The 15307-nt window shown below is 44.7% G+C and overlaps 1 protein-coding gene across 1 annotated transcript; it reads right to left on the bottom strand.

Annotated features, from left to right (window-relative positions):
- Positions 1-9918: 9918 nt before the first annotated feature.
- LOC138667158 (olfactory receptor 6C1-like) lies at positions 9919-11466 on the bottom strand. The gene has a single exon (XM_069755454.1). The coding sequence runs from the start codon at positions 11307-11309 to the stop codon at positions 10431-10433; it is 879 nt and encodes a 292-aa protein (XP_069611555.1). The 5' UTR covers positions 11310-11466; the 3' UTR covers positions 9919-10430.
- Positions 11467-15307: the final 3841 nt, after the last annotated feature.

Below are 15307 nucleotides of genomic sequence, written 5' to 3'. Positions count from 1 at the left end.
GAAAAAAGACATTTGTCCATCCAGTTCAGCCTATATTCCATCATAATAAATACCCAGATCTACGTCCTTCTACAGAACCTAATAATTGTATGATACAATATTGTTCTGCTCCAGGAAGACATCCAGGCCTCTCTTGAACCCCTCGACTGAGTTCGCCATCACCACCTCCTCAGGCAAGCAATTCCAGATTCTCACTGCCCTAACAGTAAAGAATCCTCTTCTATGTTGATGGAAAATCCTTCTCTCCTCCAGACGCAAAGAATGCCCCCTTGTGCCCGTCACCTTCCTTGGTATAAACAGATCCTCAGCGAGATATTTGTATTGTCCCCTTATATACTTATACATGGTTATTAGATCGCCCCTCAGTCGTCTTTTTTCTAGACTAAATAATCCTAATAGGATTACCAGAAGAATGAGGTTTCAAGGCCAAAAATAGCTTACAATTATTTCTGAAGCTCAGGAACTTAGTTCTGTCACCAAAAAACAAATCAGGAATCGGAATTCTTGGTTCTAGCATCGATTTCTGATCAATAGTATCTTGAATCTTTTGTACATTTACAACGAGATTATCCATTGAGGAGCACAGAGCCTGAATATCCATGTCCACAGCTGTGTCCTGAAGCACTCTAATGTCTAGGGGAAAAAAAAGACTGAAGACAGAGCTAAGAAAAAAAAATGATGTCAGGATTTCTTTTTTCCCTCTATTGGGAATCATTGGTGTGGCTCCTTGTACTGTTATGGCTGGCAATCAGGCAACACAGCGTGCAGTAATCAGCGCACATACAGAGATCTGGCAATAACCAAAAACAATAGGACGAGCTCTGAGACGTGGAATCTCTGTAGACTGCAGTACCTGATCTATCCTCACACAACTATAAGCAGCAGTGGATTGCGCCTATCACTACCTATGCAACTCGGCACTGCCTGAGGAGCTGACTAGCCTGAAGATAGAAATACAAGCCTGACTTACCTCAGAGAAATACCCCAAAGGAATAGGCAGCCCCCCACATATAATGACTGTTAGCAAGATGAAAAGACAAACGTAGGAATGAAATAGATTCAGCAAAGTGAGGCCCGATATTCTAGACAGAGCGAGGATAGCAAAGAGAACTATGCAGTCTACAAAAACCCTAAAACGAAAACCACGCAAAGGGGCAAAAAGACCCACCGTGCCGAACTAACAGCACGGCGGTGCACCCCTTTGCTTCTCAGAGCTTCCAGCAAAAGTTAATAGCAAGCTGGACAGAAAAAACAGAAAACAAACTAGAAGCACTTATCTAGCAGAGCAGCAGGCCCAAGGAAAGATGCAGTAGCTCAGATCCAACACTGGAACATTGACAAGGAGCAAGGAAGACAGACTCAGGTGGAGCTAAATAGCAAGGCAGCCAACGAGCTCACCAAAACACCTGAGGGAGGAAGCCCAGAGACTGCAATACCACTTGTGACCACAGAAGTGAACTCAGTCACAGAATTCACAACACTGTCTGCGGTCCATTCTTTCCACTACTACTACACTGACCAGGCCACTGCTGCCCGTGTACCCCTGGAACCAATTTAAAATTGCCTACAGCCATGTGTTATTATTTTAGGCCTTCGATGCCTGTCTGCGGTCACTCCTTACAATATGCCTCTACTGACCACACCACTGCTGCCCGTGTACCCCTGGAACCAATTTAAAATTGCCTACAGCCATGTGTTATTATTTTAGGCCTTCGATGCCTGTCTGCGGTCACTCCTTCCACTACGCCTCCACTGACCACACCACTGCTGCCCGTGTACCCCTGGAACCAATTTAAAATTGCCTACAGCCAGCCCAATTTTTTTATTTTAGGCCTTCGATGCCTGTCTGCGGTCCAATCTTTCCACTACTACTACACTGACCAGGCCACTGCTGCCCGTGTACCCCTGGAACCAATTTAAAATTGCCTACAGCCATGTGTTATTATTTTAGGCCTTCGATGCCTGTCTGCGGTCACTCCTTACAATATGCCTCCACTGACCACACCACTGCTGGCCGTGTACCCCTGGAACCAATTTAAAATTGCCTACAGCCATGTGTTATTATTTTAGGCCTTCGATGCCTGTATGCGGTCACTCCTTCCACTACGCCTCCACTGACCACACCACTGCTGCCCGTGTACCCCTGGAGCCAATTTAAAATTGCCTACAGCCAGCCCAATTTTTTTATTTTAGGCCTTCGATGCCTGTCTGCGGTCCATTCTTTCTACTACTACTACACTGACCAGGCCACTGCTGCCCGTGTACCCCTGGAACCAATTTACAATTGCCTACAGCCATGTGTTATTATTTTAGGCCTTCGATGCCTGTCTGCGGTCACTCCTTCCACTAGGCCTCCACTGGCCACACCACTGCTGCCCGTGTACCCCTGGAACCAATTTAAAATTGCCTACAGCCAGCCCAATTTTTTTACTTTAGGCCTTCGATGCCTGTCTGCGGTCACTCCTTCCACTAGGCCTCCACTGACCACACCACTGCTGCCCGTGTACCCCTGGAACCAACATCAGAAAATATAAAAATAAGTATTTTGCTTATAAAAAAGAAAATACTGGAGAGATATCAAATGCAGACATTTTAACATTAAAAACAAACACATACAACAAAAAATCTGGTACAGTACTAAAAATGGCCACCAGCTACAATAACTTTCTCCTGCAAGTAGTTAACTGAAAGTTTTTTTCAATTTAAAACACAGATATGGCATCCACCGAGTGTTGTCCTGTCACGTCTTCTTTATATTATTGCCAAGAAGATGCAAAACAATGAAAATAATAAAATCATTATTTACCAAAAAAATAGAGTAAGTCAAAACCACATTGCAAATAAACATTCATTACAAATAAAGAAGCAGGGCGCGTCCGAGGGTGAGTATATACCTAATAAGAATATAATCACCCTCGGACGCGCCCTGCTTCTTTCCGACAGCCTTCCTTCCTAAGAATCAGCCCATCCATGGTGTAGAGAGAGGGTTTGTTACACTCCAAGGTGTTCCCCAGGTTGCCTTTCCTGAGCTTCGATCTTCATGCTCTCGTTTAGTAGTTGTCGGAAATTAGGCTGCATTAGGCCTACAAATTGGGTATGGGGTGGAGAGAGATGGTGTGTTACACTCCAAGGTGTTCCCCAGGTTTCCTTGCCATTGCTTCGGTCTTCCGACTCTCGTTTAGTAGTTGTAGAAAACTACACTGCATTAGGCCTAAAAAATGGGTATCGGGTGGAGAGAGATGGTGTGTTACACTCCAAGGTGTTCCCCAGGTTGCCTTTCCTGAGCTTCGATCTTCCGGCTCTCGTTTAGTAGTTGTTGGAAACTACACTGCATTAGGCCTACAAATTGGGTATGGGGTGTAGAGAGATGGTGTGTTCCACTCCAAGGTGTTCTCCAGGTTGCCTTTCCTGAGCTTCGATCTTCCGGCTCTCGTTTAGTAGTTCTTGGAAACTACACTGCATTAGGCCTACAAATTGGGTATGGGGTGTAGAGAGATGGTGTGTTCCACTCCAAGGTGTTCTCCAGGTTGCCTTTCCTGAGCTTCGATCTTCCGGCTCTCGTTTAGTAGTTCTTGGAAACTACACTGCATTAGGCCTACAAATTGGGTATGGGGTGTAGAGAGATGGTGTGTTCCACTCCAAGGTGTTCTCCAGGTTGCCTTTCCTGAGCTTCGATCTTCCGGCTCTCGTTTAGTAGTTCTTGGAAACTACACTGCATTAGGCCTACAAATTGGGTATGGGGTGTAGAGAGATGGTGTGTTCCACTCCAAGGTGTTCTCCAGGTTGCCTTTCCTGAGCTTCGATCTTCCGGCTCTCGTTTAGTAGTTCTTGGAAACTACACTGCATTAGGCCTACAAATTGGGTATGGGGTGTAGAGAGATGGTGTGTTCCACTCCAAGGTGTTCTCCAGGTTGCCTTTCCTGAGCTTCGATCTTCCGGCTCTCGTTTAGTAGTTCTTGGAAACTACACTGCATTAGGCCTACAAATTGGGTATGGGGTGTAGAGAGATGGTGTGTTCAACTCCAAGGTGTTCTCCAGGTTGCCTTTCCTGAGTTTCGATCTTCCGGCTCTCGTTTAGTAGTTCTTGGAAACTACACTGCATTAGGCCTACAAATTGGGTATGGGGTGTAGAGAGATGGTGTGTTCCACTCCAAGGTGTTCTCCAGGTTGCCTTTCCTGAGCTTCGATCTTCCGGCTCTCGTTTAGTAGTTCTTGGAAACTACACTGCATTAGGCCTACAAATTGGGTATGGGGTGTAGAGAGATGGTGTGTTCCACTCCAAGGTGTTCTCCAGGTTGCCTTTCCTGAGCTTCGATCTTCCGGCTCTCGTTTAGTAGTTGTTGGAAACTACACTGCATTAGGCCTACAAATTGGGTATGGGGTGTAGAGAGATGGTGTGTTCCACTCCAAGGTGTTCTCCAGGTTGCCTTTCCTGAGCTTCGATCTTCCAGCTCTCGTTTAGTAGTTCTTGGAAACTACACTGCATTAGGCCTACAAATTGGGTATGGGGTGTAGAGAGATGGTGTGTTCCACTCCAAGGTGTTCTCCAGGTTGCCTTTCCTGAGCTTCGATCTTCCGGCTCTCGTTTAGTAGTTGTTGGAAACTACGCTGCATTAGGCCTACAAATTGGGTATGGGGTGTAGAGAGATGGTGTGTTCCACTCCAAGGTGTTCCCCAGGTTTCCTCGCCAATGCTTCGATCTTCATGCTCTCGTTTAGTAGTTGTTGGAAACTACGCTGCATTAGGCCTACAAATTGGGTATGGGGTGTAGAGAGATGGTGTGTTCCACTCCAAGGTGTTCTTCAGGTTGCCTTTCCTGAGCTTCGATCTTACGGCTCTCGTTTAGTAGTTCTTGGAAACTACACTGCATTAGGCCTACAAATTGGGTATGGGGTGTAGAGAGATGGTGTGTTCCACTCCAAGGTGTTCTCCAGGTTGCCTTTCCTGAGCTTCGATCTTCCGGCTCTCGTTTAGTAGTTCTTGGAAACTACACTGCAGTAGGCCTACAAATTGGGTATGGGGTGTAGAGAGATGGTGTGTTCCACTCCAAGGTGTTCTCCAGGTTGCCTTTCCTGAGCTTCGATCTTCCGGCTCTCGTTTAGTAGTTCTTGGAAACTACACTGCATTAGGCCTACAAATTGGGTATGGGGTGTAGAGAGATGGTGTGTTCCACTCCAAGGTGTTCTCCAGGTTGCCTTTCCTGAGCTTCGATCTTCCGGCTCTCGTTTAGTAGTTCTTGGAAACTACACTGCATTAGGCCTACAAATTGGGTATGGGGTGTAGAGAGATGGTGTGTTCCACTCCAAGGTGTTCTCCAGGTTGCCTTTCCTGAGCTTCGATCTTCCAGCTCTCGTTTAGTAGTTCTTGGAAACTACACTGCATTAGGCCTACAAATTGGGTATGGGGTGTAGAGAGATGGTGTTTTCCACTCCAAGGTGTTCTCCAGGTTGCCTTTCCTGAGCTTCGATCTTCCGGCTCTCGTTTAGTAGTTGTTGGAAACTACGCTGCATTAGGCCTACAAATTGGGTATGGGGTGTAGAGAGATGGTGTGTTCCACTCCAAGGTGTTCCCCAGGTTTCCTCGCCAATGCTTCGATCTTCATGCTCTCGTTTAGTAGTTGTTGGAAACTACGCTGCATTAGGCCTACAAATTGGGTATGGGGTGTAGAGAGATGGTGTGTTCCACTCCAAGGTGTTCTCCAGGTTGCCTTTCCTGAGCTTCGATCTTCCGGCTCTCGTTTAGTAGTTGTTGGAAACTACACTGCATTAGGCCTACAAATTGGGTATGGGGTGTAGAGAGATGGTGTGTTCCACTCCAAGGTGTTCTCCAGGTTGCCTTTCCTGAGCTTCGATCTTCCGGCTCTCGTTTAGTAGTTCTTGGAAACTACACTGCATTAGGCCTACAAATTGGGTATGGGGTGTAGAGAGATGGTGTGTTCCACTCCAAGGTGTTCTCCAGGTTGCCTTTCCTGAACTTCTATCTTCAGGCTCTCATTAAATTGTGGTTAAACGGAACAACTGCATTTGGCGTACTAGTTGGTTTGGGGCCTACTATCGGTGTCTGCCACTCCTTGCTGTTCTCCTGGTTTCCTGTCCTGAAATTCCGTTTTCAGGCGCTCGTTAAGTAGTTGTTAATGTTAGACTGCATTTGGCCTACTAGTTGGGTTGGGGCCTACTATCGGTGTCTGCCACTCCTTGCTGTTCTCCTCCACTGAACAAAGCTGTGCCGCCTGTTTACTACGGTTGCCAATTTTGAACTGCATTTCGACTACTTACTGATTTGGGCCTACTCTCTGTGTCAGCCTCTCATTCCAGTTGTCCTCCACTGCAATGCCCCCTGGTTATTCCTGTGTTACCAATTTTGAACTGCATTTAGCCAACTTTATTCTTTGGGCCTATATCTGTGTTTCCTCCTCATCCTGCCCATTGCCCAGCCAGTGATAGATGAGTCTGCTGGTACATTGACCCATAACGCAACATTCCCCGTGCACGCTACACAACAACATTGTGACCCTGCTGAAAGTCAGGTTGCTCTTCCCGCATACCATACCACCTTACACGGGGACAAAGAGGAAGGTGCAGATGAAAGTGCAGGTTCCTTCATCAGGTGGGTGGAGGAATACTAGTTGGCGACGTCACTGGCACAGGGCCTCTCATAGTACGCAAAAGTGTTGCTGCCGGTGGGAGGCGCCCCCGCCGTGCAAACACACCGCTGTACTTTGAGGGGCCCTGTGCCAGTGCCAATGCCAACGAGTGGGCCCCCCCTGCTTGCTCAGGTTCACAGCACAAGTTGAAATACTTACCTCTCCCTGCTCCACTGCCGTGACGTGGTCCAGATTTCCTGGGCCCACTAATTACTTGAACCAGCCCTACCCACCACAACTTTAGCCAAATGACCCCCAATTTCAAATGCCTTCCAATTATTATAAGGTAAATTACGCTTGACAAGCTTCATTAAGAAGAATGGATGGATTAAAATGGGCACTCTAGGTGTTTTCCTGGCCCCCACTCACTGCCGACTATGCTGCCCCATTGACTTGCATTGGGTTTCGTGTTTCGGTCGATCCCGACTTTACGTCATAATCGGCCGATTTCACTCGACCCGACTTTTGAGATAGTCGGGTTTCGCGAAACCCGGCTCGACTCTAAAAAGGTCAAGGTCGCTCAACTCTACCGTTAGCTACTCCAAATCATGTGTGCTACTTGTGTTGCTATTCTTACATTTTTCTATCAATAGTAGTCTATGGAACTGATGATTGTGGCTAAAATAATAATAAAAAAAATCTGAGGTGTTGCATGAGGTATGCCATCTCACAGCTTAAGGCTTATACCACTCCCTTAACCACCAGGTCCTCATTAAAACTTCAATTCCGAGCTGCAAATGCTGTGCCAGACTCAGATACCTCATGCATGTGCAACACCTGCTAGGGCCGTGGGGTACTCGGAACCGGGTCGCACGGCTCTTAAAGGGGTGATCACGGCAGCCATGACCCATTCCGTGGCCCTGGGCGCATAATTAAAGGGATGGAGAATGGAAAATGGATGATGGTGGAAATCGGAATAAAGTTTGTATAGGGAAAAGGGGGATTGTTCGTGACATCACCTATGGTGTTCAGCTATAAATGGCCGACGCTGCATAAGGAGACCGCTGGGGCCCATTGGGATGCAGTTCTGTAAGTGACTTGTGGAAGTTGGGGTACAGAACTGAGGGTCCAGGACTGAGGGTGCGGGAATAACTAGAGGACACACGGGTTGCAGTTTCTTTACCTTTAATCCCAGGTTGAAGGTGCAGTCTGAGCCACAAGTCACAGCTTGTGATGGAGATCCAGGCAGCCTGGAAGAAATTCAGAGTCCCCCTAGTCAGGTGGGGTTGGAGGCCTTCCTACTGACCTGTTCCCTGGGTGCTTGGTGCTTTTAGTTCTCCTCAAGTCCCTCTCTCAGTCTGTCCACTAAGTGAAACACTACCTGCATGGCAGGCAGCTTGAGCTTGTTCCAGGTGTCACTCCCTCGTGGTGACTTTGGGTTCTCGTATCCTGCTGTGCCTTGGAGTGTCAGCTGGGGTCAGGAGACCTGCAATCTCCTGTCCTCTGGATTTGATTGCTGGGCCTGAAATTCCCATACAAACATGGACTCCGGTGTCCAGTCTTCGGCGCTTAGTCCTGGGGTGAGCTCAGTCGCAGCTCCTATCTCCCAGATTCTCCTCACTTCTTGCCTCTTCCTCCTTCACTGTCTGCTGTCTCACACTGAACTGACTAACCCCCCCCCCTCCAAGCCATAATTTATAGGGAAGTTCCCCTGAAAACTGGGTTAGAGCTCCCCCTTCTGGTCTTGAGTCAGGAAAGGTGTTGTATGCTGAAATTACCTGGATATACCTTGGAGACCTTTGCCTCAAAGGGGTTAAACAGAGAGTATGATCTACTAGCTTTAATTTAAAGTGTCATAGTGATGTGGTTATTTGTCATGCCTAATTTCTAATGATGTCTTCTCTATCCCTTTAGAGTCGTCTATACTGATCTCCAGACTCAGTCTACCTACTGCCACTCACTATTCCTTGTTGTCTCACCACATCTGCACTTCGATATTGCTCATGTAATCCCCCTGCACGCATTCAGCAATGCAGTACCAGTACCATCTGTACCATCTTTTTTTTTTCTCTATTTACAGGGGTCCTGTCGATGTACACATACCATCATTTGCACCATTATCTTTTTCTCCACCTCAGCCCACGTACTGTGTTCCATATGGGTACTAAAGATGGCGCTTTCACTACCAAACAAAGCACACAGCAGCCACACAGTGTTTACATGGGTGGAACGCAAGCGTTGCCCTTTGGAACGCACCACCATCTTTTTGACATCACCTCCTGTCCCATCCACCATAGAGTCACGTCGGGACCTGCCCACTTCTGGTCGGCGCAACCTGCCACTTCCTGCTGCCTTTCAGCGCTCAAATACAAGCGGTCTCACATAGGACACCAGATAAGCGGTGGACACCGCGTCTACAACGTCGCACAATAGGTAAGACACCATCGGATCCGCACTCTGATTCACCATGAGGCACATGCACTGAACCACCAATGTATTTTCATTTATTCAGGCTGCAATATCATCCACGTTATACCCCTTCCTCCAAACCAAGGGTATGTGAGTTCATATACACAGCACCACGCCATCTGGCTTCTCACTTATAGGATATATCCTTTATATTACAGAAGCATCTCACTGCTTGCCCATTCTGGCACACTCTCTTTATCACCATCTAAAAAACGGTATGTGACCCCTTTACCATTATTCCACTCTGTTTCTACTAGTATTGTGCCAAGATCGGTTTCTTCTTATTCCCATGTACAATATTATTCTTTTAATACCATGCCACATTATCCTCTTGCTTGGAATTGAATTAGGCTACGTTCACATTGGCGTTCCGCCAATGTGCGTCGCTGTTGCGCCGGCGACGCAGCGGCGACGCGCCCCTATGTTTAACATAGGGGACGCGTGCGTTTTTAGGGTGGCGTTTTTCGACACTTGCGTCGTTTCCGACGCTAGCGTCGGACGCAAGAAAATGCAACAAGTTGCATTTTCTGTGCGTCCGATTTTGGTCAAAAAACGACGCACGCGTCGCAAAACGCGCGCGTTTTTGCGCGCATTTGCGTGCGTTTTTTCGTGCGTCGCGCGTTGCGTCGCCGACGCAGGGCGGCGCAACGCTAGTGTGAACGTAGCCTTATGTATATACTTTATTTTTCGTTTTTTACACTGAGTTTTTATATTGTGTTTACAGTAACTGATGAAGGTCGTATTGTGTGACTGAAGCGTTTTTTGTTACTTGAACAATAAACCGCTTGCATATGAGTTGAGTGCCTGGTCTTTCTTACATATTATTAGGGTTTTGGAACCTACCTTGGCACCTCTAAATTAGGCTGTGCACAAGTCCACTTGTTAAATTGAACTTCATACACTGGCCCATCGGACCCAACTCAGCATTTCACTTGGTAGGGTTTTTTTTCCCATCGATGCTCCAAATTGCCCCAAGGCCGCTTGTCTCGGACCAACACTTGATCTCCAGCCATGAGAGCCATCCCTCGAATGGGCATCGTTTCATGGTGTTGGAGTTCCTGAAACTTAGTTTGCACCAGCCGGTGAAGAGTCTGCAGCCGATGTCGATGTTTTCTGACACAGGAAAATCGAGCCTTAACTATGTACTGACTTATTTCAGTTCTCAAAATTTCTATGAGATATTAAAGCAAAGTCGTTACAATTTTATCTAGGTTTTTCCTTTTCTTTCCTTGTTCTTTGATTTCACAAAGAAATTGCATTCATTTAATGAGCACTGAAAATGAGAGTTTTAGATTTCTCACTCATAGGTTTAATCATTGGATGAAACTGCTACAAATCTTATTCTTCTCCTAACAGCAGCTTTTACGTCTTTATTCTTTCAGCTGTAGATCAGGGGGTTCAGTATAGGGATGGCAACTGCATTAAACAAAGAGAAATATTTATTGGAACCTAAATTCATGGATGAAGTTGGCCTCAGATATTGCAAGACAAGAGAAACATAAAGACAGGTGACCACCGTAAGATGCGAAGAGCACGTGTAGAAAGCTTTACGTCTACTGTTGCTAGAATTCATAGACAAGATGGTGCCAATTATAAAGATAAAGGAGATAACTGTAAGGGCAAAGGGAGTAAAACCAATAAGGACCCCCCCTACAGTGGGAATATAGAGCTGAAGGAAAGATGTGTCACTGCATGTCAACTTCAGGACAGGCATAATGTCACAGAAGAAATGGTCCATCTTAACGGATTTAAAACATGTTAATTTAAGGATCTCCATAAAAGTAGGAATACTTTCAAGAAAACCAAAAAGCCAACATAAAAAGGCCAAAAGGGAACACAGTTTAGAGTTCATGACAGAATGATAACGTAAAGGGTTACAGATAGCAACATAGCGATCATAACTCATAGCTGTCAAAATCAATAGCTCATCAGAAGTGAATGCTAAAAAGAAAAAAATCTGCACAAAACATTCGAGAACAGAGACAATGTTATCTCCCCATATGAAAGAAAAAATAATTTTATGAAGCATTATTGTGGAACAACTAATGTCCAAGATGGACAAGTTGGCCAAGAAAAAGTACATGGGAGTATGGAGGTGGTGATCCAGACACACAAGGAGGAAGATAGTTAAATTACCTCCTAGAGTGATGAGATAAATCAGCAGGATCAGGAGGAAAACAAGAAATTGCATTAAAGGCTCATCTGGGATCCCGGTAATAATGAAAAAGGTCATTATGCTCACATTTCTTGGATCCATTACATTTATGAAATAAATCAATTCAAAATTTCAGGACCACAGTAAAATAGATACAAAAATCAATGTTGAAAAAACTCAATGAGTGACAATTATCGTTACATGTGCGCCAAATTATTTGCACAAATTGAGACATTAATAAATTCAACATACTAATTTTTAGTACCTGCAGCAAAAGATAAAAATGATAAGAAAAAGAGTTGTTAATTCAAATAGCATGAAGTATAACATATTTGTAATTGGTTTTCTATATAGAAGCATCCAAAAAGCTGTATATTCCAGGCAGGACATAACTGTATTAAAAACTGTGTGGAACAAATTTATGTTGCAAGATTTTTTCCTTGCATGAAAAGTCAAAATTTGAAAAACACTGGCAATATTTGACATATTGGTCTGAGGCTCTTATATAACAATGTGAAAGAGTACTTCTATGCTTAAAAAGTTCCCTGTAAATCTATCATTAAGTTGCTGACTTTGATAAGGAAGTGGCAGAGTTAAGTTAATACACTAAAGATTTGGTGTAAGTTACTCTATTTTGGTAAATGTTGGCCAGTTGCACAGATTTTCTATCTGAAAATGATTTCTATAAGGAATTTATTACAATATGAATAGTGGAAAAGATTCTCAGTATTACCTGTCATATGTACATACTAGAAATGGAAGCCTTTTATTTGCCTCATGTCAAACATGACACATGTAAGCTATATATCCAGCAAAGAGAAGAGGAAAGTGTCCGTAGTAATGACCATAAATCTTGGGAAACTGATAGTGATGGAATTAGGGGATTAAATGAAAGAATGGTTGCGTTGGAGATATTGTGCACGAATGTATGTGCATGGTCATAATAGAAGCATGGATTTAAATAGGCAACAAATAGAATTTGAGGATTTCCCTTGTGTCAATAAAAGCTGAACGGATTAATGACTTCAATGGTAGAAACCCAAAGGACACATAATACAAATTCTGATAAATAAAGAAAAAAAGTTATGGGAGAAGTTTACCCACCAGAGATAATATGTACTGTACAATAAATTTATTGGGGCCGATTCATTAAGTTGCTTATGCCAGAAACCTGGCATAAACAGCTTTATAAGTCACAAATGTTTGCGCAACTCAGCAGTTACACAAAACTATTACAACTTTTGACATTTACACAAAAGTCCTGGGAAGATACATCAATATGGGTGTTCCAGCACTGGGGCAGGGTGTGGTCAAACTTTAATGATGAATGTGACCAAGCTGTCATTAAAGTGCCATTATTTACTCCAGAAATGTACGGTAGTCGGTGGAAAAGGCGCATGTTGGGTATCAGACACACCTGATTCAATATACAGCACAAGTCACTTAATGAATCAGCTCTTTGTACTCTAGAAATAATTTCTTTAAGACTTGCATGCGCTACACCAGTCTCAATGATTCACCCCCATTTTATTCATGATACTTTTTAAGTCATCCTCAGATTTTCACAAATGTGCCTAGAAAAATGGCATAGCTGTCCACAATTTTAAAAAGTTGGTGAAATATGTGTGTGGGGTTTCGCTATGCAACTAATGGATTGCAACCTTTTGAAATGTCGAATAAAAGGAAATCAGGTCAAAGAGATCTACTTATAGATAATTTTTACAGTTAGTACTGTAGGAAGATGGACCAGGCTAGGTTGGAATTGTTGGGGCTGCCACCATTGTTGGTGGGGGAAAGACTTTCTGACTGGAGCAGACCTTTTCACCTGACTGATGGGGGTGGGTCGGATATAAAAGGGACTGAGCGTGGGAAGACGCGGCTTTTGGCGAGTACCCAGCATGTGCAACAGGACAAGGTTGTCTCCCTCTCTGCTGATCAACGACTATTGACAGGGCCACGTGAACTGACTATGGTCCCCATTCAGACAGACTCTGCTTCTGTAGGGAACTTTCCCATGCTTCCCGCTGACCCCAATACCGCTTACCAGACTATACCGCTGACATCTGTGGGTGCACTGCGCAGTACTGATCCTGGGGTGCAAGCTGAGTGCAGGAGGGAGACTGTGGCCTGCTTCCCCGGACAGTGTATCACACATGCGGTGCTACGTGTTTGCACGCGGACAGCATTCAATACCAAGATAAGGAGACCATCTGCAGGAAGACCTGGATACTTTGCAGCCGCACAGAGACAGTGCTTTACTTGCCTCCAGGACCGGCTTAGAGACTTCTCGCGTCACCTACGGCGCCATCATGGGATTTTCCAGCCTCCACTGTCCAGGAACCAGAGGCTGATAAGTTAACTTGCCACTTGACCCTCTGCTAATTACCCTGTTGTCGTTAACATTTTAGTGTTACTCACATATTGTTCCCCTATGCTCCCTGTGTGAAGAATTACTTCTGTTTTAGTTAAATATAAAGAATCCGTTAACTCTTGCTCTGTCTCCTGCTTGTCACTACACCCCTCATTCCTGCTAGTACCTTACAATACCATGAAATATGCTGACTGATCCACTTTAACCCCTTCCCAATGAGACTTAATTTTATTTTTACACTTTTATTTTTTCACTTTTACACTTGTATTTTTTTCCTCCATTTCTTCTGATGCTTTCCACATCTTTAGCTAAGCTGTATCAAGTTTCCTGGTGTGAATGAAATCCACTCACTTCTATGCCTTTTGAACCCCAAATAATAAGATATGTTTTATGAGCTTTAGGAAATCAAACAGCACAACCTTAGCATAGTGTACTAAGCAGGATTTCTGGTTTCTTGATGTACAGCTCAAGTTTAAATAGTGTCACAAACAAAGGAAAGTTCCCGTTGAAAGATGTGACCAATGGAAACTAAGGGTCAGCAGTGTTATTTGATCACCATGATACATGAGTTATGAGACAAAATGTATACACTAATTCAGCTATTAGGCAAAATAGAGTCTGTTCTCTCACATTCCCCTCTCATGTGACCAAGTATTTTAGGAGGTATATAGGAGCGCACTACTCACATTCTTTGGACTTTCCTAATTGCGTCATCTCGGTTCCCTATCTGAAATGTATCACAACAATGGATCTCCTCCCATTTTAGGTTCACAATAAACAACAAAGGGTTATTTGCAAGGTTTCCCTTACACATTGACCTGATTACAAGAAGCTGAAAAAAACAATTATTGTTGCATATAGGTTTGTAGAAGCCCTAAGAGCCACCCACTTAGACCCTCAAACCAATTGGCTGGATTCATGAACGATAATGTTTCTCCCACCATGAGTCTTTGCTTGTGTCGTGTTCCTGTAACCATTTCTCTCTTATTTCAGCTGTTTTCTGTGTATTATTCCTCACCTGGAGATTCCCTTAAGACCAATGTTATTTGACACATCCTCCCTCCTTTTGCAATAAGAAGAGATAAATGCAGCGCGCTAACAATGACACCATTGCCTAGTCTTACCAGTCTGCGACTGGGGTTCAAAGGTCATTGGAGATCCATGACTTGTTCATCTTGATGAATGTTTGGCGGTCTACAATTCAGGGGACAGCTGGATTCACCTATCCGTCAGAATACCACCAGCAGCGCTAAAGAAAAGTTCTAACATTGGTCAGTTTGGTGTGGCCAGGGTGGGTTTAGATGAGTAGCCCCTCCCTTACCCCTTTTTTGTCATTTTCTCCCCAAACCAGGAATCCCGAGTAGTCACCGTGTAGAGCAGCTCATACATCTCATTTGTATATGTCCATTCAGAGTATCGAGTGAGTGTTTATTGTAGCATTGCTCTGATCCCAACTGGATGCCGGCGCGATGCTTCTGCCGGATACCGGAAGTACTCGTTTTCCACGTTGGAATGCATAGGTGCTAGATATCGCACACGCAAGATAACAACACTTCCACCGGGGCCGGAAGTGCTTGCATTCCACACTCGAATGCATAAGCATTAGACGCGTATGTATGAGAGAGCGGAGCTGGAGATACCGAGGAAGACTGTGCTATTCCCTGAAGGTGCGTAAGCGCAACACAGACCTGCAAATATGGACGAGATATAATACTACATCCCTGGCTGA

This window comes from Ranitomeya imitator, chromosome 2, assembly GCF_032444005.1.
Source record: "Ranitomeya imitator isolate aRanImi1 chromosome 2, aRanImi1.pri, whole genome shotgun sequence".
NCBI lineage: Eukaryota > Metazoa > Chordata > Amphibia > Anura > Dendrobatidae > Ranitomeya > Ranitomeya imitator.
Note: the sequence above shows the minus strand (reverse complement) of the source record. Positions and strands in the feature narration are given on the sequence as shown.

Bases quoted from the DNA above. Each gene is read 5' to 3' on its own strand.
- LOC138667158 (XM_069755454.1), bottom strand. From the start codon at position 11,309: ATGGATCCAAGAAATGTGAGCATAATGACCTTTTTCATTATTACCGGG.